This window comes from Dromaius novaehollandiae, chromosome 15, assembly GCF_036370855.1.
Source record: "Dromaius novaehollandiae isolate bDroNov1 chromosome 15, bDroNov1.hap1, whole genome shotgun sequence".
Classification (NCBI taxonomy): domain Eukaryota; kingdom Metazoa; phylum Chordata; class Aves; order Casuariiformes; family Dromaiidae; genus Dromaius; species Dromaius novaehollandiae.
The window spans coordinates 2,247,675-2,271,475 of NC_088112.1; the positions used below are offsets into that span (position 1 = coordinate 2,247,675).

At 45.0% G+C, this 23,801-nt stretch overlaps 1 protein-coding gene across 1 annotated transcript in view; it reads right to left on the minus strand.

Moving 5' to 3' along the window:
* Positions 1–23,801, minus strand: part of DIAPH1 (diaphanous related formin 1) — a 91,053-nt gene extending 67,252 nt beyond the window's left edge. Inside the window, exons 1-4 of the mRNA XM_064520785.1 lie at positions 23,559–23,801; positions 2,973–2,999; positions 2,152–2,307; positions 1,068–1,169 (exon numbers count right to left, since the gene is read on the minus strand). Coding sequence (XP_064376855.1) covers positions 1,068–1,169; positions 2,152–2,307; positions 2,973–2,999; positions 23,559–23,684 — 411 coding nt within the window. The 5' untranslated portion in view covers positions 23,685–23,801. The remainder of the gene's footprint in view (positions 1–1,067; positions 1,170–2,151; positions 2,308–2,972; positions 3,000–23,558) is intronic.

The following is a 23,801-nucleotide window of genomic DNA, read 5'->3' on the forward strand; positions in this document are numbered from 1 at the left end:
TTAAGGTATCTTTCCCTCTCCCCTCCATCTAAAATGATCCCTGGCCAAAGTTTTGAAAGGATCTGGAAGCAGTCAGGGCTCAGTTCTGGCTTATAGCATAAGATGTTTATGTATGCAAACTGCAGATGACCTCACCCTACATAAAACATGAAAATGTGGGCCTGTCAATGTTCTGCGTTTTTTTTCCTTTTAATAAGCACTACTTTTTATGTAAACGTTTTTACATTTTCCAAAATCTGAGTTTCAAAAAAAAAAAAAAAAAAAAAAAAAAAAAAAAAGACACTTGAAGATCCTAAATTCAGTGAGTTTGAGTTTGCTTCCTCTCACCTTTGCCAAGGAGGGTAGTGAGGGGAAAATCAAAAGAACATAATGCAATGTTTCAACTTTTGAAAGAGCCTTTAGCAAAGCTGTACTCTCCAATCCCTTCAGTATTTCTCAATAGGGTCATCTCACAAAACTTTTATTTTTCAGAATATGACACCTCTTGAAATACGATGTACCAGCTCTCCACTAATTTTTTCGCTTGCAAAGAAGCTTTAACATATCAAGAGATATCGATACAAAATTATTAAGAAAACCTTGATGCGTTATGAATAACAACTATGTTTTTAAAAAAAGGAGTACTTGCAGGAACTTTTTAAAAGTTGTATTAAAAGAAAAGATGCCATTACTAGCTACAGAATACTTTGGTTCCCTCTGTTCCAGTAAATCCAGTTATGGAAGTTGGCCAAATGATGAAGAACACATGACAGCTGAATTTTTATTACAATTTAACAGTGGCTTAATTACTGCAGGACCAACCACTTCACTGAAAACTTCCTCCAAGGACAACTAAATAAATAATTGTGGAGTTATAGCCTAGAGACACTAAGATTTTATGCTGATTGTCTAGATACATTTCTTTTGACTTATTCGAGGGATAGTGTTTTATGTCTTGTTTTAACTTAAGAAACTTCTGAAATTTTTATTTAAAAGCCAGGCTGAAGTTTTTGTGTTGGAGCCACTGCTGAGCCTATAGCGGCTCCCCCGATGACTCCAGCACAGCATCGAGGGAGGGAAATACTCACAGCTTTAGATGTGTGCAGATACTGGGATACCATCTCCCTCTTGATCATAATGTCTTTCTCCCTCAGTGGCTGCTGTTTCTCCTCATTTAAGTTCATATCCAGCTATTGAAGAAAAACATGCAAGTTTTCAAATGCCCTTACTCTTGGAACAGCATTCAGCAAGCAAAGCGTCATTTACCATTTAGAACACAGTCTATTACCAAACTGTGGCAGAAGTCTTTCACTTTTGCCAAGGTAAAATGAGTGTGCACGTCAGCAGCAAAGAGAGCCTGCACTTCCCTTCTAATCTCCCCCAGAAAAGGTGACATTGTGATAGAGGGACAAGAGCCACTTTCATCTACTTCCCCAAAGTGGATATCAGTGCTCAGAGGAGAGCAAAGATTACCTCCTTTCAGTAGGACACCTGACCTTCCAGAAAGGCAGAGGACAGCCCCCAAGTCCTATGGGATTCGAGGTGAATAGGAAGCTCTTAACTTGTGACTGAAGATGGTGTATGTAAAGTGGTAAACTTCAGCAGTTATTAAATTGAGGTCTGCAAAGCTGCTCCTGGCTCATTTAAAAGGTAAGAAGCAAGAAGCAAGGCTACTGCTGTACGGTGCTCACACAAAACATGATCCCTTACAAGGCCCAGCAGGCAGCATCACACTATCTGATGTCTTCAGTGGTTAAATAAGACTTCCTTTAAATTTATCCGATATTCAATTGATTTTAGTCTCAGCAATTAGAAGACTAAAACTCACTAGGAAAGAAATTAGAGATGTGGCTCTAATCAAAACCTGCTTTCAGCCTCTTGAGGTAATTTTACTTTTCTCAAGTGCAGATTGAAGGATCTAGCCTGGAGAGCGAGAAACGAAAAGTGTCCACAACAAGCCAACACTGAACACCTCATTCTGATCTGAGAAACAGCTGCCAAATAGTAAGAGCAGACTCTCTTCAAAGAGGAGGTATATGAAAGTAGGACAGGTAAAGCAAGCCAATGGAAGACTTCAGAAATCATTTCCATTCCTGTGCTTGCTAAAGAGCAGTTGCCACAGAAAGCAGGTAATAGTAAGACAAGGAGAGAGAAAACATGACACTAGCTTACCAGCATCTGCTCAAAGAGTGACAGCACATCTTCATCTGGTATCTCCTGGAGTGTTTGTCCTGAAGCAGAGACATCCACATAGGCAGAAGAATTCCTATGAGCCGCATTGGGCTTTTCCTTTTCCTTCTTCATCCTCATGCTGGTGAATCGCTCCAACTGGTGTGAGAAACAAAGCCAAAAAAAAACAAAACAAAAAAAAACCCAAACAAACAGCAGTCATTCATGGCCTACATGCTATCCCAAAAGTTACACCAGGCATCCTGCCTGCACTCCTACAGCTGGTTAACCCAGACATACACAGCAGTGAAGAAAGCTGAACTTGACAGTTTAAGAGACCTCAGCCTGTATACTAAATACACCAAATGGATATTAGTAAGGAAGCTTTTGAAACTTTAGATTAGAGAGGATGTAAATTCAGTATCTCCTTTGGAAAAGGCCAAATCCTGGCCAGATCCAAACATATTCATAGCGCCAAACAAACTTCTGATTCATGCTAGTGTTAAGACTGCCAGTTAAGTAGACGCTTCGAAGGAAAGAGATAGAAGGGCGCGTTACAGCCTATACCCAAGAAGCAAAACTAGAGAAGCCCCCCAAACAAGCAAACAAAAACACCCAAATTCCTTTCAAAAGGACTAACTTGCATGCAACAGGTACACGCCATCGTGGGCGGAATGCCCTTAGGAGTAAAGCACTAGAATAGAATCTGCCATGAGCAAACAGACACTGCGTATGACGTGTCATCCGCTGCCGCGGAAACAGCCAGCACAGAGAGGTTACAACAAGCAGAAGCAAACACATGCAGAAAGAAACACCATCCTTACTTCATCTGCCATGAGCCGCTTCAAAGTCTGCGAGACAAGGGAAGGAGAAAGGGGAAAAACAAATCAGTGACAAAACGTTTCAGACACAAAAGAGGACAAGTGGGGGAAGGAAGCATGTAGTGATCACCCAGGTTTTCCTTTTCTTTTAGTCTGAGCAAAAGTCAGAAGTGCTGAGTTTTTACATCCTGTATGCTATATCTGGTGCAAGTTCCTCCAACATAAACATTTCAGAGCACCAGGGCAGCTCACAGCAATTAGAGTGATGGATTAAGTACCTCTTCCCTCTCTCCTCAGGGCAGGAAGTTTTGTCCCACACTAAAACTCTGTCTAATGTCACATATTGACAAGCTCTGGAAAAAGTGGACAATCCCACCATTGTGCGGGCCCTGCAGCAAGGAGGGTACTGTGGCTTTCAAAATGCAATGCTGTCTTCCCCTTCCGCAGAAGGTCGAAGTACAGATTGAACCATCACCCAGTTATGCCCGGACCCTCCTCCACCAGAGATGCAAACTGCTAAAAGTTAAATTCCCCAGTTTATGGGGCTTTCTGCTCAGCAGGGCTGAATAAAAAGAACGTATCATACAACGTACTTTGGGAGGCAGCTCCTCAGTAACACAAACTCGACTTTGTGCACTTCCACAATCACGACCGTGCCCAAATCGCGAGACCCGGCATTCAGGTCCCCTAGTCACTCTGCTTGCAGGATGCATCCTGCCAGTTCCCGCTACTACTAAAACTTTCAGTTTTTCATATGAACGAAATTCCAGCAGAGGGCAGAAAGCATCCACATTACAGGACCAGCAAGCCACATATCTGCCTCTGGTACAGGACACAGAACAAGTACAACATAAATACAACAGCGAGCACGCAGAGCAGGAGCCCTGGAGACAGGCTACGGTGTCTAACAGCACACAGAGCGCACGAACGGCAGTCCTTTAACTGGCAACCCAATGCATCACATGGCCCACAGGGCATTTAAAAATAACTTGGAAATCTTAAGATGTAGGAGGGTATCTTAAGATTGCATGAGAGAATCAAGACAAAAACTCCCTAATGTGGCAATCTGCTGTTATCTCTGGGACCTGAAATACTCCAAAATCCTGCAACTATAGAATTTTTTTTATTGGGGAAACACAAGCCAGAATTTCAGTTCTTATTTTAATAAAATAGCCTTGAATACATAAACCAAACGTAAGCAACTTGAAGAGGTCTATGGCTAGCCGAAAACTAACCAAGAGCCATCCACTACACCTTCACCTTGGCTGGCCTCTGTGGGCTCCACTTACGGTATTTTGCAAAAACGTCGAATATCAGGAAAATGCAGGAGTTTGGCCAGGGAATACCCCGCTGCATTCTAAGCTGTCACTTGTCATTTTACCATCCTGACTCACCTGCCTGTTGCCCTCCAGCCTTCCCTTCCCCTCTGTAGGCCGATTTATTTCTGCTTTGCATATCCCTCCCTCTCTGCAGGAGCGAGAGCACTGGGCCTGCACGCGTATGCTCCCGGGCACGGCTGGCTGGCAGGAGGCACAGCAGCTGAGAGATTAAAACAAAGTGGCTGAAACCCACTATATCCCATCCAAAGCAAGGGAAGAAACCCTGCACCTGCCTAACAACCCAAAATGTGAACCGAGGCCCATACTGCAGATCTGGCCACCTGAAGGCCACACATGAAAGCGGAGAAACCCTCTCAGAAGTCATTTATGAGGAAGTAAAACTCATGTAGTTATTTTCATTCTTTAAAAAAATCTTGAGTTTTCACTGCTGACTCATGGCCAAGCACAGGGATTGAGGGGTCAGGAGGTGGGAATGAAGGGAATTTAACAAAAACAGAATAGATTAACACTTGGGCGGACTTCAGAGGCTGGTGTATGGGATCTGTCTCTTTGGACACGAGGATACAGAACCGCTCGTGCCAGTTACGAGCTACCAGCTCCACGTAACCCTCCTCCCCCAGGGGAAATACCAGTGACAAGCAGAACAACTTGAGCACTTAAAAAAAGAATGATACCAGTTCAACTTGAGTTTTGCAGGGGCCTCTGAAAGATTAAAAAAAAAAAAAAAAAGCGCTAATACTTCTCTATAGCCAAGTTCTTCTTCAGCTGACCCCTCTATATTTCTGCCTTTAAGAGGAACTAAAGAGAAACTTGGCCAGTAAAATTCTCACGGGCAGGGCCCTTGAAGCACTTCAATCCTTACAAATCCAAACACTTAAGGCGAGGCTGTAAAAGTAGGGGTAATATGACATTTTCCACTACTTTGAGAAATGTAAAGTCAAAATCCTAGGCTCCAAGGAAAAAGAGAAGATGGGGAAGAGTCGACCTTGCAGCCATTACATCAGGTAAGCTTTCTTCTTTGAAGAGCTTCTGCCATCAAGCAAGTAGCCAGGTGGTGGAAGGTGCGTGCTGCACTCTCAATACGGCGAGCACGACACAAAGGCGCTCAGATTGGCCGCGCAAGGAAACTCCCTGGCTTCAAGAGGACACTCTTCACTTGGATTTCATGTCTTGCAGCCGGCTGGATCCTTGCCAGCTAGGCATGTTTTACCCAAGGACAACTAGCGTACCACGTGGGATGGGTTCTTTAACACACACCACGATTTACTCCAAAAAGCTTTCTTCCCGCACATCATCTAAGTACAGTCCTACTCAGAAAGTTGGAATGAGCTAAGACATACTGTTATTGAAAATACAGGAATGGCCCAACGGCATCAAAGGAAGCACGGTGCACAGACTGAACAGGAGGCAAAGCCAGATTTACCCAACTGCTGCTAGTCTACAAAGACGAGCTGTTCCGCTCAGGATCCGAACGGAGGCAGGCTGTCCGTTCCTCAAAATTTAAACAGAATAAGCGTTTATTTCCAGTGGTAACTCCAGAGCTGGCAAAGGCCATGACCCTGCTGTCCACTGGGGAAAAGACAGGCTTCTCTGCTAGATCAGTTACAGCTCTCACTCCAATTCCAGAAGAATCTTGTTTTCAATCTGTTGCAGCTATAAAAATTGTCACACCTAAGGTAGGAATTCAACTGCAGGCCTAGATATGAAGGAATAAAGAAAATTTGCCACTGCTTCCAAGATGTGCCAGGTGTCTATTCTTACTCTGAAGCAAAGCATCTAGTATTTCAAATTGCATCTCATTGCAAACAGGTCCATCTCCAAAATAATATGGCCGGGACAATGTTATTTGCTATCATATTTCTGAAGTGTCATTTATGCTTATCACCTAGGCATCTGCTCAATTATTCTTCGAAAGAGATTATAATTCTCAACTAGTTGATGAAGAACTATATCATAAACCATGCTAAGAGGGTATATTTGCATAGCGCCTCAGCAGATTGCCAGCTAACATGGTTTTTCAGATAGAGATTTTAAGTTTTTCACAGGAAAGTTTTAAATCTTACAGAAACTCATTAGGTTTCCATCAGTAAGAAATGCTTGACACTGTAGCTTCAATTCAAATCAAAATATTGCCTTTTCTGAAACAGCTTGAAAGATTTCATATCAAATTCCATGAAAAAATGGATTTTTTTTCCCCAAATCACCTGAGATTCCTTTTAAAAATTATAGTTTTGTCTCATATCCTGGCTGTGGGTCAGGCTTACTAGAGGACTGTGTTATATGCAAAGCAGCCCAGTTTCCCCTCTGATAGCGCTGCATGGCTACTCGCAGAGATGGTAACGGAGACAAAAGCAGAGCCTGGAGTCGGGAGGGAAAGGTGTGAGAAAGCAGCAAACCCGTCAAAGACGTGCTCTAATGTTGCAGTGATCCAACGCTTTGTTGAAAAAAGCCAAAACTGGGGAGAAAAAAAAAACCACCAGAAGTAAAGTACTTCAATTTCAGGAACATCAAACTATTTGCAAACAAATTTACGTTCCGTGAAAATTTTTAACTTCAGAAGGTACCGTTTTTAAATTTTTTCCTGGGACAGAAATTGTCATTTCTCCCCCCTCTACTCCACCCAGAAAAGCCCTGAACCATAAAGCTTAACATCCAATCACTCCAATGATTTCTGCAACCACTTGCAAGAACACTGGGTATTCTTCAAACTGTAATTATGGCAACACAGACTTGGAATGGATATTAAACTTCAGGAAACAAGATATGAAGTTTGAACCAAAACGCTAAATAAGGAAAAGTCTTGGTGATAAAATTAGTGTGCTATTACAAAATTGTCTGGAATAGTTCCATGTGGGGACCAGCCTACTTTGATTTTCCATTGGCAAATGAAGATAGTATGTATTAAAATGAATTTGTCCTAACTAATTAGGATGAAAAGTAGATTTTTCCCACACAGTAGAAGCCCAATTGTGGCAGCCTGATGTCTCATCTCTGGGAAGACAGATGAGCAGCTCCCTGTGTCTCATCCTCCCTGAAACACCCTTCCACAAGATTTTAAAGCCCACTGCATCCCACCATCAGAAGGTAGGAATAAAAAGTTCTCTTTCTATGGGCTGTGACATACGCCTGTTCTCACTACCCACTGTTTGCATTGCTTCCCTGTGCACTCATATGTCTGAAGTATATTCTTAAGAGAAGGGTTGTATTCCTGGTTTTCAGGATCAGTGGTTCAAGGGAAATTATAAAGTGAAGAACAGTAAGTTACAGCTGTGTCATTGACAAGTCCTCCTCCTGAGTCATCCCTTTTGACTCCAGAGGAGCAGTATGTTAATACTCTGGGAAGAGCAGGAGGGCCCTCTTACTGAATGGATTAATGCAGCATGGGGTGTTGCAAATCCTCTGTGAGCCCTTCTCTCTCCCTCATTTTTTTCCCTCCCCTCTCCATTCACTATTACCAACCAATATTTAAAAGTAAGTTTACACGATGGTACAAAAAAAATCTCAGAGCAGACTGAAATCCAAACCCATTTGAGGCCATAATAGTCTTCCACTCATCTCCCTTCCGCTTTTCTAGACCTATCTCAGCTTTATGCTCTTTTACTCAGCCTCCTCTCCAGAACAGAGGCATATTATACCCTAATTTAAATAGCAAACAAAAAACCCACTCAGCTTTCAGTAGTTGGAGCAATAAGGAAAACCCAAAATGCTAGATGCTTTGCATAGGTGCAAAGAGCATTCAAGTAGATCAGAACTATCTCACTTGTCACACACTCGCAGAGTCTAACACAAGAATCCCAAAACCACCATGACCTGTGGAAACAGCTCACGCGGCTTCAATCCCCAAGCTCATAGGGCTGCAAACCTGGTAACAGCAGCCGCCTTATCCCATGGCTGCCCGTGAAAGGGCAGCCAAGGACATGAAAGTGAGAAACACCACTCACTCCCAGGTCTTGGAGAATTATCCAATTAGTGAACAGAGTGCCATTCAAGGGAGATTTCTTCTTCCCATAGGAAAGCATTAGCCCACAACGCACGTAGGCACCCCAAGAAAAGATATTAAGCAGCTCACTTTGAGCAAACGACTTCCAAGCCAGTAGGAACAAGCAGATCTCACTTTAAGAGCAAAACTAGGATGCCAAGGGACACTGCCATCCAGAGCACAAGAAATAGTCCCAAGACTGGTGACAGTTCTGGCTGCACCTGCAGGAGAAGCAACTCCCTTAAAAGCCCTCACCTCTTCAAGTAGATGCACATAGAGCAGACAAGAGACTACAGAGATGAGGGGAACTGAAAAGGGAAATATGAAATCCACACTCCAGCCCAGACGCTATACTCTGAACAGTCAAACACTTTCTACGCCACCCTCCAAGACAAACACAGGCTGCCCTTTCTCCACATCCTACCACTACTGTGGCTCCACCTTTGCCTACCTGACCCTTCTTTGCATCTGGCACTCGTGAAAACACACGGGTTGGGAAGGTTTCTCCCATGCTACTGCTATGCCTAACTTGTGAGGCAGGAGCCCCATAGGAGCTCACTCAATACTACTAGGACCACAGAGGAAGAAGCACCAGCAATTCAAGGATGCAGAACGGGTTTTCCGTTAGCCCTGCTCAGCAATGCTAGGAGAGACTCTGGTGCTGCAGCTTATCTTACTTGAAAGATAGGCCAGAGCTTTGAAACAGATGATCATTAGAAAGGCACATTTAACACTGGAAGAGAGAGAATCCAGATGCAACTACTACTGCAGCATGATAAAAAATCCAGGATTTAATTTTCAACTATTATCTCCCACCTCTCCTTTTTTCCCTTTCCCCTCTCCCAATCATATTTCAGTGCCTCCTACTTCAGTGTGGGCAGCATTTGGACCTTGCAAGACAAATCCTTCCCAGCAGTGCCTGCTCTGTGTCCTCCTACTCAGCTATTACCACCAGACATAGCTCTTTCCCTATAGTACTGTGCCTTGTTAGAAACACAGGCAGGAGAGAAAAGCAATCATATTCAGCAGCGTTTAAAGAGCAGGAGGGACAGCGCACAGCAGACCTCTGAGAAGGAGGAGTTTCAGGGGGAGTATTCTGCCTACGAAGCTCCAGAGCCCAGGGAAGAAAACTGATCAAAAGCACAGTCTTGAAAGACCCTTCCTCGCCCCCGCCCCTCTTTTTCCACAGGCTTTACATCTAAGGCTTGAAAGCCCAGGTTCTGCAGCAACTGTACACTGCATACCCTTGCACTGATCTAGCACAGCTACTGCTGCTGAGGTCCAGGAAGTTGCATCTTCAACTGTGCTCCTCTCCCTGTCTGCCAAGCCCCAGAGAGCTCACTGCCTACAAACTATTTAGTGAGTGCACACCAAAACTCCTCAAGACTCAGCTGGCCACACAGAGCAGTGCAAACATTTAGCCAGACCTGAAAAACTGGAGGATCTCCATAGTTCCACACTAGATATCAAGCCTTGGAAACTCCTCTGACAGAGCAACAAAAACGATCTACATGTTTGTGTGTCACAGTACAATCCAAGTATCATGCTGCCCTTCTGCATTGCCATTACTGCTTCTACTCAGTTCAGCATCTGTGCGAAAGTGTGCAGCATTTACCTAAACAGATGACTATTGTAGCAGTGGGAGGCAACTCCTGTGCACAAAGCTGGGGAGGGGGGTGCAGGGAAGGTCACTAGGACTGACCAGAGGCTGCTGCAAAAGCTTGCATTCAAGCTTCACCTGCAAGGCATAGATAGGCCTGATACTGTAGCAAGAAGTTCAGGTCAGCCTTTGAACAGCCTTAACTCAGAATAGCTGTGTTGACACTTACTTCGATATTTATTTTCTGTCTCTTTCTTTGACAGCTGAGTAAGCACATACTTTCCTACCTCCTGGCCTTTCCTCCTAATCTCGCAGCTCTCCTGAAAATTCAAAAGGATTTTCAAAATTGTTATTTACAGGTCTTTGATGCAAACAATTCCAGAGCTACCTCCTTGCTTTTGCACATAGCAAATTGACTTTGATTCCTGTTGCTTTGTTTGCTGCTGAGAGCAACCAAGGGAATCCTGCCTGTGCTGTCATGGCAGGTAGGATTCACCAGGTGGCTTCGCAGAAGCTTACAGGGCCCCTAGTCGGGACTGCCACAGGCCTACCCTCCTCCCATCCTCAGCTGCCTGTGCCCACCCTCTCCTCTCTCCTTTCAACTGGATCAACTCTCTGAACCAGCTCATCGCTTTCCCACTGAGGTTTCACACCTTCCAGTATCACAAGCCTGCCTGGCCTCTTCCACCACCCCCCACCCAGGGCTGCTTGCTCCTGTTCCTACCTCCCACTGTGCTGGCGCGAGCATTTCTGTGGTTGCGCAGTGAACTACATTAGTTCACATATGCAAGTTAATTTTAACGCTAACTACTAAAACTAACCATTTCTTTTGCCAGGTGAGTTTTAAGCTGGGTTACTTTCCCAGCCTCACTAAACAGCGCAGCACGTGTATTGGAACGAGCAAGCAGAGGGAGGAACTGCTCCTTCGAGCAGGAGCGTTCGCTAAGCAGATGCCAGGCAAAGGCCTTCACGAAACTACAATCAGTTGCTGCTACAGATGCACCAGCAAAGCAATGTACCTGGAGATTCAGGAAATGCAGCCAAATCACTCACACTTCCTTATTTTAATGAAAGGAGCAGATATTTCTATCAAAATTAAATGCTGTAATTCATCTTGGGGAATTTCCTGCGCTCAAATGGCTTTTTAAACTCTGGCCTGAATGCCTGTACAAAATATTTTAAAGCTAACATCTACGATTGCTTACAAACCTTTCTACATTCCCACCCCAGACATTACTCGATCTCTCTCCTAAAATACACAAAATATCATAGTCCTCCTCCTCAGAAGTGACAAAGAATCCACACGCTGTCTGAAACCACTTTGATACTAAGCAGCAAAAAAGCTAAGTCTGGGACCACAACGCAAGGACACCAGCGAGACAGAACCAGTCTGTTTTCTGACAGCAGTCGTCCACAAATCTTAGCAAATACTTATCTCAACAAACACTCGACCTCTGGCTAGAAGCCACACAAAAACCAACAGTCCTAGTGAGCACTATAAACATGCACAAGATTCCCAGGTATTTCATCACCCCTTTTTCCAAGAGCCAAGGGAAAGATCACAATCTCCTAAAGGTTATTCCAGTGGCATAGTCCTGAAGGAGAAAAAAAAAGAAAAGAAAAAAGGAAAAACCCTATTTTTCTATGAGACCTCAAAATGATAACAAAAAGTCTAATTTTGAAATCTTTCTATGTAGACAGCCTCTGAAATTACACATGCAGCATTTAAGGAGGCCTTTTGCCTTACATCTTGCAACTGATAGCAATCTGGAACCAGCATCACAGATCAAATGCCAGAAATAAATGCAGGAATGCCCCACTTCACTGCTACTTTCTTAAGATGCAAAGAGCAGACGTGGCAGTGACAACAAAATCCGCAATCATCTGATGCATCTTGTTGGAAACCACCAGATGACACGCGAACTGTGAGAAGCTGCCTGTCAAGCAAAACATTAAAAGTTGCAAATGAATAAATTGCTCTGTTTAAAAAGCAGTTTGGACAATGCCACGGACAAAACACTACCCTGCCCACCGAGGAAGGGCTAGAAGTCAGATGTGGTGCCCAATACTGACACAAAAAAATGGCTTTTCACAGAACAGTTTTCTATGTACCCAGGTTAGTTCTTTCAAATGCATGCATAGTCTTCGGAAGCTATTTCCTCCTCTTTTTGCTGAAGTAACCAATTGTTTAACTAGATATTGCTAAAGAACACAAAAACAAAAATGTTAAAGCAAGTTAAGACTTTTATCCTTACCAAAAGGACATTGAAGTGTTTCCTCTGTCACTTTAGACTAGAGAAGAGAATGAGTCTCCCATTTTCTCTGCTCTCAAGATAAACCCCAAAGCTATTTATGGGTTTTCGAAGAAGAAACACACACAGAGTTCACATGCCATTAAAAAAGAAAAGGGGCGCACTCAGAGCTGTGAATGGAAAGCATTTACAAAACATTATAAAGGCAAATTAAGCAAATACCAAACATTAATGAAAAACCAAGGAGCAGAGTTAAGTACTCAGGATAATTTTATTGTTGTGATGTTTCCAAGTCTTCACAAAAGACCACAAATACTGATGATGGCTCTTAGATGAGTCTCCCTCACCCAGATGGCAAATACCTCTCAGTATACTGTTCTGAGACCAAGAACAGAAAAAGCAATACACCTTGATATTTAAAGACACACAACTCCATTTAAAGGCAATTTTTGATTTCTTTGGATACACTGGCTGGCCAGCTTTAATACTTGCTTCTGCACCAATCTTTGTCCACAATGAGTTTTGCCATGCTGAATAAGTGTGGAAAGTCATATGGATTTAGACAGACACACACACACACACACACATGCACAGTTACTAGACAATTGGCTTTGCAACCTCTTTACAATTACCCATTACTTTGAAGCTGCCTAAGATGAGCATGCTCTTGCTACTGCAGCATCCAGAAATACTCCGGTAGGTTCTTGTTCCGTGAGGGCGCTAAGGGAAGGCATTGCTGGTTATATATTATTTCAAACTGGTAAAGCACAGCAGAACATACTGTTTCTAACCTGCTGAGAAGGTTATAAACCTCCCCCAGGCAAACCAGCAACAAGGGCAAAACGTGTATATTTAAGATGCATGTGAATTATATTCCCCTTAAACATACACTACCTACTACGAAGACATTTTACTAGACTGAGGGCTGACAGCAGTCCACAGTCTTTTCTAAACATCTAGCTCCTGGGTAGAAATCCTACAGATGTCCTTCATGCAGATGGACAGTTACAAACCAGACCTGAGCACTAGGGATAGGAGTTACTGAAGCATCAAGATTCTAAACTTGACTCAATGAATAACTTTAAGCCAGCTATTAAATGACATCTTCCTTTTTCTGGATAATCAAAAGCAAGAGAAGACAATGAGAGAGGTGTGGGGGTTTTGTTTTGTTTTTGATGAGAGTGGTAATTGCACCCTCTGTTGCAATAGCTTCTCTCAGGTTACTCAAAGACACTGGAGAGGGGACTGGAAAAGAAAGCAATCTGACATGACGGAGACTTTGGCCAAGTGTCATCATAGTGAAAACTAGAATTAAAATCTATTAGCAGACTAGGAAAGAACATCAGATAGGACAGCCATCCTGGCATCTCATTTCTAGTAAGTAATGTGAGTCTTGAAGCCTCCACATGATGAAGAACGAAGCAACGGGGAGAACATGAGTAGTCATCCCTACCAAGACCTGAAGCACACCAGGGGAGCTGATTTGGCAAGCATCCTAGGGCATGATGTGTGCAAATCCTCTGAGAGGATGGAGAAGAGACAAGGCACACAGACGTCTGGGAAGACAGTTACTGCTCAAGGGGCAAGTGACATCCGTCTGTAAGGTCAGGGAAGCACATACAGCCAAACAACACAGCAGCCAGGCACTACCCTTATGCACCATGCATTTTGGTTCCAAGTCTGCTGGTGCCAGAGGCAATTCTGAGATCATCAGCATTGGAGCAACGCATGCTGACAGCGTCAGTACTAGAATTACCCAAGCCAAAATTATAAGCCCTGACGCTGGTATTGAATAGCCCAAAGGTCACATTCAGAAAGCAGCACGCTGGAGAGCCTGCCAGGTACCAACGTATGCAGACCCTTCCAAGAGCCAGATCTCCGTCTCTGTTACCTTGCTCTGAGGACAGCTGAGCTACTTTGCTGCTTCGTTCGGGCAAGTTCTTCAGACATATTGTACCACTCTCTAAAAGAGTACTGCTCCATACTGTACCTGTCAGATGGATTAGCTACTAAGAGAGAAGAAAAAAAAAAAGAAAGAAAGAAATACTATGCAGCAGGCAGTACAGCAGGGCTTCTCGCAGGTCCCCTGAACATTGCTCACAGAGATGGCTTGTATTTATCTGGACCAGAGGTAGATATCATTTTTTTCATTACCAAAACATTTCTGGGGTGGCATCTCAAGGTACCAGAGTTCACTCTTCCTGAGCACTTTGGGGACAGAATTTCTACAAGTGACTGTAAAAGAAACATAGAGACCTTCAAGCAACAGATGTCTGTGACAGCATGTACACATAGTTGTAGCTACGCAGCAGGAAAACTTTCCATTTTTGGAAGAACAACAGCCCCTTGCCTCTCCAGCCTAAACTGAAAACCTACCCTCATTTCTGTTCCACCCACTGGAAAGCCTTTCACCTGGGTGTTGGTCTGTTAAAACAGAAAAATTGTCCCAGTGACTAAGGAATGCTGTTTACCTGTTACTATGGGAACACAATAACGCTATCCTTTCGCGCCATGCATGTGAGCAGCTGGCACTGCCCTTTCCTGCCAAAGAGGGGGCAAGCAGTAGACCTGCGACTGTGGAGACCGCCCCGGTGCCAGCACACATCGTGCTTGGGTAGGAAGGAGGCGCACCCAGCTTACAAAAGTGACACGCAGCAGAGGGGTGGAGAAACGGAGAAGGGAAAAAAAGAAAAAATAGTCAGTAGGACTGAACTTACGCAAGCACAGAGCCGGTCCACTCCATGACTTTGCCTTTTCTCAATGCCTTCCACATCACAAGGCGCTTTGAGGGCACACACTCACAAGCTCAGTCATCACTAGTCATGGTAGACAAATCCAGATTACTGCCAGTATGAGTGCACTTAGACGAACCGTCTCCATCTTTAAACTATAGCTAACGAGAAAAATTTCAGTACTGTTCCGTTTAGTAACGTAAACTACATTTTCTAGCTATTTTAAAAACATCTCATAAAGCAGGTTTTCTGCCAAGACCTTTTCTGGAATAACTCAAAATAGGAATTTCTGCTTACTCTTCTGTGTTCTGCCTTAAAGCGCATATGGCCCATGACTTTTTTTCCTCCTCCCCCCCATTCTTCATCCATCAACCAACAGTAACAAAGTACCTAAGTCCACTGAGCCCCCCGAACAAAGAACGTGTAGATAATTCCCAAAAAGGACACTACATGTTTGAGGGAGAAATTCCAGGAAAGAAGCAAAGGACAGTCCTGGAGGAAGGAATGTGAGGCTGGGGACTGGAGGGTAAACAGAATGGGTAATGGAAAACAGGCTGAAAAGACAAACACTAACCCTAGGGCCTTTTAAAAGCAGCTAGTTCAAAGCCAGGGGAGAAGAATTTTTTTCTTGATGTTCACAAAAAAATTAAATCATTATAATACTAAGATTTCAGTTTTTAGAAGTCTGAAGACTAACCCTTGTAAAAGTGAAAAGCCATCAAATGAATTTAAACAGATGTTGCACTGTAGCAATAGGCAATACACCTATTACAGTATCACTGCAATTTAAAACACATGCAAGACAACTACTTCCATATAATTCTGGTATCACTTGCATTATTAACTTCTGTCTCGACCTGTCCTAATATTCTCCACAGTCTAGCAGAGACCCTTTAGATATGTTTGTCTCATCCTTCTCCTTTCCTCCCTACACGGAGGTACATTCATATAATCTCTGCACGCTCACTCTGCAGGGAGCAGAGGTGCTTCAGACTGACCAGACCTCACCCTTCCACCCCAGGTCCTCACCTAGCAGCTCAGCTCTTGCATCTCAGCTGAGTTCTGGCTCAGATGAAGGTGCTTTGTAATGGAGGGTGCTGGGCGAGAGTGCAGCAAGACCCAGATTCCTCCTGGAAGGGGGGAGGAAGGTCCAGTTCTACCTCGCACTACAGCCTTCATTAGCAGGAGGAGGGTAAATCCTGGGCTTCCAGCAAGTTCAGATTAAGCGGGAAGCCCCTGCCAGCAGAAGACAGACAGCCACTTCCTACTCCTCCATCCAAAGAGTCTTGCTGACCCCTTAGCCAAAAGTGGCAACAATTTGTGCTCATCACTACTACGCTATCCCTCTCCTTAAGTCCTCATTCAAGCAGCTCCATTGCCCCTATCGGGATACAGCACTTGCACAAATATGAAATCACCACAGTTCTCAGCTTCACAGCTCCAAGTGCTGCGGACAGCTGTAAAATGATCAGTCCTGCCAGTTTCACAGCATCATGGCCCAAAACTGGGGATGGACGCACAGGAGGAAGCAACAGCAGCTGCAGATACCAACCCAAGTCAGTAAGGAAACAGAAAGCAGAGGTTGGATCTGCTGAATAAGAGAAGAGGGAAAATTTTCCATTCCTTTCCAAGATAGAGTAAGGAGGAGTTTCAAAGGTTATCAAATACAAATGAGCAAAAACCACTACTAACTATGAAAAGAAAACCCCCGAACATGTTCCACCGGCACTTCAACAGTTTATCGGTATGAGTAAGTTCACAGGTATGTTATTGTTTCTATTATGAGAGCACCTAAGCTGTGAACCAGACCAAGCGCCAGAACAGGAACAGAAAAATGACCTCTGCAGCAGGGAAGTTGCTCCGGTTACCGATGTAACTCCATACGCAGCCACTCTTCTAAACACTACACCTGCTGTGATTCAGTCACATCAGTAGCTCTACCTCTTAAACGCTTTGAAGCGGAGAGTTGAGGGACACTGGATTTTGCTTCAGAATTGCCCCAAGACATCACCGTTGGTCTCATACAGACCCTTATTTTCCTGTCTATCTCTGGTTACATCCCATCTCATCTGGTACCTTTTCCAGAACCCAATTACTCTTCTTGCAAAGAAAGACTCTCAACCCGGGAAGAGTGAGGCAACTGCTGCTTCCCCCCCATAGGACATATCTGACTAAAACAGACACTTGCCACTTCTTGTGGTTTCAAGCACAGGAAGCAAACGAAATATGGTGCTAAAACTAACGGAACAAACCCTAGCAAGTCTCCAACAGTCAAAAAAACCCGCCCAGCATGCAAGTCACCCCACAGCAAAGAGATAGCAACTTCCATCTCAGAGTGGAGTCTGAACATGGCAGGGTAATGACACCCAACGACTAACCATTAAACTTGATGCATGTACTTCTGATACTGAATGGTTTCAGGACATTTGATTCCCATACAGTCCTGGAACATCTCATCGCCTTTTACATGACATGCTTTTCACTTCTTAGCTCCCGATTCAAACTCAAACAGTGAGCACTCAAGGTCCATATTGAGTAACCTATATGAGATGGCCTGTTTCTATCCTATTTTGATGGGATTATCAATTGCAAGCTATAGCACACCAACTTCACTTGCACCACCGATAACTGATGGTCAGAGTTCTGCAAAGATACCAAGGTTAACTGCTTTGCAGAGACTTCATCCCTCCTCTGCCTGGCTCTTCTGCAAATATTTCTCAAGGCAACATATGGATGTAGCAGTACCATCACACCTGCTTTTAAGGGCATGGATTCTTAAATTTTGCTCTTTTCACTTATCCCGGAAACAACTCATCCATCCATCTTAACTCTGAGGCCAAATTCCACAGATACAGAAGTGGTGAGTGACTGGTGTCAAAGGCAGTGGATGCTGTTAGTCAGACACTTAGTTTGGTCCATGAAATTCAATGACAGAAATCCAAAGAGCTACAACAGGCTTTTTAAACAGAGCACAGGAAGTGAAAAGCAAACAAACAAAAAAAACCCTCCCAAACCCCAGAGGCACTAATGAGGAACAAAAGGTTTCATGTTAAGACCAAGCTGAATTAAAGAGACAAGCAAGCTCACAAACACCATCACATCGCTGAATGACAGGGGAAAGGGAAGGATTGTTAAGAAGAACAAGGGCTGCCGGGCAGACTGAAAAGAGGGGACCAAAGTCCTCCTCGTGGCAACACCATTGCTGCTATACTTGAACTCTCGCACAACTTTTGCATACCATCCCCCTCTCCACTCTTACGTGCAGCAGGGAGGGAAGGAGTTGCACTCGGCACAGACGTTAGTCATAGGCCTACACTAGGAAAAGGTGCATTTTTAACACATATCAGCCAAACGCATGTTTAAAACATATCTTCCCCTATCACCGACACAATCTAACAGGGCTGTTCTTCTGGCTGCAAGCGCCCGAGTTTGTTTTTCACATTCCAAACGCAAAAATAGAAAATCAGAGTGGGAAACCTGCCTTCCTACCCGCATCAGGCTGCAGCGAGGGGAAACAGGAAAAATACTGCCCGAGGCAGCAGTCACGGGTCACTTCACAAAGGTTTCTGAGCGTGAGGAAAAACAAGGCAGCATAATTAGTTTCTCTGTGCTGTTAGGAAAATTTACTCTTTAATTATTAACCACCGCCCAATCCAACAGTTTCTGGAATTGGAAGAGAGATTTTATGATCTCGGTTACACACGCTGGAATCAGTAACAGTCACTGTATCAATGAAGCCTACACGTACCACCGGTTCCCTAGTCTGGGCCCTTTGGGGTGGGGGTCAAAGACAAAAAAATCAGTAGAGCAAGGAGAAAACTACCGCAAGAGACAGATTCCTACGCTCACATCGCAACCGCGTCACAACCTCAGCAGACGAAGCGTTTGCCAGGCGATGTCCCTCGGACAGGGCTTTGGCAAGGGTGCTCTGCCCAGGGCAGGCAAGCTGCATTTTGGTGCGGCCACAACAGAAAGGCCCAGCACAGAGCAGCTGAAACATCAGGTCTCTCCTGGGAAGGACTCCTGTGCCCAAGCCCAAACTTGTCTTCTCAACTAGGAGAAAAAGAGCTCTTAAATTATTTGATTGGAGCCTGATGGCTTGTAGTTTTCTCACTAATTAACAGGCTAAAGGAGGAGATTAGAGCTTTACACTTTTTCCCTCCTTGAAGAGGGACAAGGGTTTAATAGCCAGCATTGCCTGAAAAATCATCAGCTGCAAAACAAGCTCATAAACTCCAAAAGCTGAACACCTACAGGATAATCAAAGGACTACAACAGGCATAAACAAACCACAAACCTATAATCAAGATCCTGTTTAGTCCACATTGAGCTAGCCTCAAACTTTGACACTCTGCTCCATACTTTCACGTGAAAGGAAAGCTCCTGAAAAGCCTTGAGGCCAAACTAGAAGCTTCCACTGAACAAAACGTAAAAATAAGATATACCTAACAGCTCAGCAGAGACTATGCTTGTGTATTTTGATATTCAAGTTACTTCATTTATTACATACACTGTCAACATCATTTTGATTTTTATTAATTCATAAGTAACAGATTTTCAAATAATAAATCAGGCAGGTGTTACAATACGTTAGGCAAACAGATCCTATTCGGGCTTTTGACGCGTAAACAGGTGGGGACATCATTCAGGATCACAGGATAAGTGACAAACAGATCCTATTCTGGCTTTTGACATGTGAAGAGGCGAGGACATCATTCAGGATCATGGGATAAATGGGTCAACCAAACAACTACACATTTTATTTTTTGAGTCTTTTGAAGATGCACATTTACAGTCAGACAGCTTTCATTCTCACTTCAACCTATGAATGCTCAGCTTAGCAGACTTTAGCATTCATCCACAAATAACAAAACAAATCTAGTTTATATAAAGACAGTTTCCCATATATGACATAACAGGAGGATATACCTTAGGTTTTTTCGTTTTTTTTTTAAGAAGAGAAAGCAGCACTACATTTTATTAAGCCCCAGGTATCTGCATAAACTACAAGAGTTGCAGTAGGTCAAATGAAAAACAGAAATCAAGAGAACAAGAAACTTTTCATATTAATCAGCAATAGTTTAGTAAAAAAGAAAATAAGCAGAACAAGATTTCAGAGTTAACGCTTCTTAAATCTAGAAACACAACAGGACTTTGCCTTGAAAGATCTAGCAGAGATATATAGCTCTACCCTACCACACTTCCTCCCTATAATACGAAACAAAACGCCTGAGACTTTTTCAGCTAGTTTCATCTAGCGTGCTAATAAGGAACTTTGAGACCTCTCAGCTTATTTGAAAGCTAGAAAAGAAACTCCAAGCAGCAGGTAGTATGACCAATGCACGACCACATGCATGACAAGAGAGGGTCTCGGGCACACGGCTGCCGCGTGGAAATGTGCTGTCAGAGGGCCCCGTCAGAGAGCACAGCCCAAGCTGCAGCACAGCACTGCAAGGTTCCTCCGGCTCCAGGATCCACGTGCAAGGCACATCGCAGAGGCGGAAAGCACCCGGCTACACTGAAAACAAACAGGAGCCTGATACTGCGGTGGGGAGACGGGTGCTCTGGGACAAGGCTTCTCCTCACGCTCTGCTGTGAGACCTGACAGCTCCGCACTTCGCGGGCACTTGCAGCGCAGGAGTTTGCAAACATCTTCCTTGCAGACATGGGTCTCCTCTGCATCTGAGCTACAGCTGCGTATTTATAGCAGCCCCTTTCTCTTAAGTGTATCAGAAAGGATGTAAATAGTGACATAAACCAGGCATCAAACCTTTCAAATTGCTTTAAAAAGCATGACTACAGAGACCTAATGAAAAGGCTGAAGCATGTAATAACAGTATTAAGAAGTGTTTCCATGAACAGCAGTTACAGAAAACAGATTCCGAGGAAGAAAACCAGAGAAAGGGAGGAGGAAATCAGTCTCCCTCAGAGGAAGAAAAACAGAGAAAAGGAAGAAGAAATTAGTCTTCCTAGCTAAATGAAATAGGTTCCAACAAGGAACAAGAACAGCTGCAAGACAAGGCAGAACTGAACAGGATCCCGAAGGTAAGGTGAAGAAAAAAAATTGGCAAGTTTATATTGGAGTTCTGAAGAGAATGATTTTCACTGCTTTCTAACATCACCCAGGTATTTTTCAATAACTGTTGTTTAGAAAGCTGTAACTGATGTGAACAAATAGCATAGATGGACTTTTTATGATTTCTGTTGTTTCCTTATGACGAGGGACAAACACAAGAGTTGTATTTTGGACAGAATGAAGTAACAGAAGAACGAAGGAGGAGGCTGCTGCAATGCAGAAATTGGGAAATGACCAGGGAGTGCACAAGTATGTTAGTCACTGGGACAGGAAGGGTGGGTCGGGGTTTGGATGTTGGGAAGGCAGCAGCAAGACTTGCTTAAAAGCCTGGATGCACTGGCAACTCCAAGAGAAGCAGCAGCAGCAAACTGTATGCTGCAATCTAATAAAGAGAGGTGATGCTCTAAGCGCACAGATCAAGTTAGAGAGCCTAAGTTTGCAAATAAGAAAACAATGACAATTGACTGCATCACATTTATAGCTATCAGTAGCCAAAATGTTACTTCAGAGAAGACTGAATTCATATGCAAAACCGTGCAGTAGGCGAGAGGTGAAGATGAAGGAATAGCTCAGTTATAAGGCTAAAGCAAGCTTCATAAATATGTCACAACATCATCTACCGTATTAGGTGCTTATGCTATTTTCAGTCTCGGAGCAAGTGTTGCTATTGTTGCATTTCCTAGCTAGAGGTACTCTGTTTCCCAGCACATGGAAAAATCTTGTGCATTAATCACTCTGGATTTCTGCTTAGCCAGCAGATATAAAAGATTAGCTTCTGAATTTGGACCAGAGTCAACAAACTGAAGTTTGTCTTCTGAAATTTTTACAAATAAAAAGCTTACTACGGAAACTGAACTCTCTCTGTTCTGAAACCGAAAGCAGTAAGGCCAGGTTTTCAAAGGTGTTTAGACTTGTCAAAATCCCAGTAGTCATCTCTTGGTCTCTTCATGTGCCTACTAACTTTGAAAGTTTGGCCTGTAGTGAGCAGACAAGAATCCACCTGTCGCCTAATTCCAATTCGTACCTCCTTGCTTAACACATTCACGAAAAACGTATTTCCAACCAGCATAATCAGTATATTTTTGGTTGTTTTAGTTAAGACCATCTAAAACACAGCTATGAGACTGTATAATCAGATTAGAACTACCAAACTCAAACCATTGTAAATAGCAGAAAATATTAAACGTCATTTTTTATGCATAGAGTAATAATAAAGGAACAAAAATAGATCCCTGCTGCATAATCTAATAAATAAACTGTATGGCCACAATACATCCTTATGGATAGCAAAAAAGTGTCAAATTTAAGGTAAAAGGATGGACATAGTTACCTATCAACAACACGTTTGATTAGCTGTATCTATGACAATGAACTTATGTTTAAAAAAAGAAAGTACAAACACAAAACAAGGCTAATCTCAGTTTTTAGACCAAAACTTTCTACTTGCCCATTGAGAACGTGATTCCTTTCAGCAAGCTATAGCATGCAAATGTGTCAGTGCATAAGCACATATCCAGGAAAGTCCCTAACTGGGGGTCCGGTGCTATGCCAACGGGAAAGGTGGGGGGACCCACGCAGACACCCCTGCTGGGGCTGGGCGCAACTCGGTATTGTTTCAAACTCTGAACAATGAGATTACGACATTTGCACCTTTAATTGTTATAGCAGATATTTTGCTACACCACTATTAAGTTCGGCAAGAGCTACCGAGAAGAAGCAGCAGTCCATGAACCGGTATGGAAGGAAAGGAGAGTTCAAACACTCCACAAGTCATCCGGCAGTCGTAAGCCAGCAGAGACGGACAGGGATGCACTTATCTGCATCTCCGTGCCGAGACTGCCGGCTGTTTACAGAGCACCAGTACAGGTGCCCCCCCCCAACCCCCCCAAAAAGCTTCACCACCAGTGAAAATCCCTGGTTGCCTCCAGTTCCAGGTAAATCCCGATAACGTGTTCAAAGCGGCTGCACGCAGTCAGCACGGCCGGTTACTGACTCGGCCGCACGTACCTGCGGCACAACTTCCCGGGCACACGAGCGCGGCCCCGGCAGCGCCCTGCGAGGCGGCCGCGGGCGCAGCGCGCGTCAGGCCGCCGCGCGGGGCCCTCGGGACCGCGCCCGGAGACGGCCCGCGCCGGCGGGGCCAGCCGCGGCACGGCGCCCGCTGAACGGCCCAAGCGCCAAAGCCGCCGCGGCGCCGGCGAGCGGAGCGCCCGAGGCGCGGGCTGCCCCACCGCGGCCGCCAGCACCTTCCCGCAGCGGCCGGCACCCCCGGCGCCGGGAGCAGCACGCTGCCCGCGGCGGGGCTGAGCCTCCCCGCCCGGGCTGCAGCGGGGGGGGGCGGGCGTCCCTCCTTCCCCTTTCTTGGGGGAAAAGAGAGGAGAAAGAGCGGAGCGGCGGCTCCCCGCCGGCGGGCGGGCTGCCACCGCGAAGTTGCCGCCCGCCGGCGGGCGCCCGCTGGGTTCCCAGGGGTTTCCTCGCGGCGGGAGGGAAGCCCCGGCCCCCGCCTGCGGCCGCGCCGCCCCGGGCTCACCGCGGCCGCCTGGGCCCGGCACCTGCGGCAGGTGCGGGCGGCGCCGCCGCCCCGTCCCGTCCCGCCCCACCACCACTCACGAATTTCTTGGACTTGCTGGGGTCGCCAGGCCCCGCCGCCGCCGTCACCGCCGCCTCCTCGGCCGCCAGGGCCTTGCCGCGCTTCTTGTCGCGGCCGCCGCGGGCCGAGCCCCCGCCGCCCTCCATGGCGCCGCCACCGCCGCCGGCTCCTCAGGCCGCCGAGCCCGCGCTGCCCAACGGCCCCGGCCGCGCCCGGCCCCGCCCCGCCCGCCTCATCCCGCATGCAGCATCTCATTAGCCACA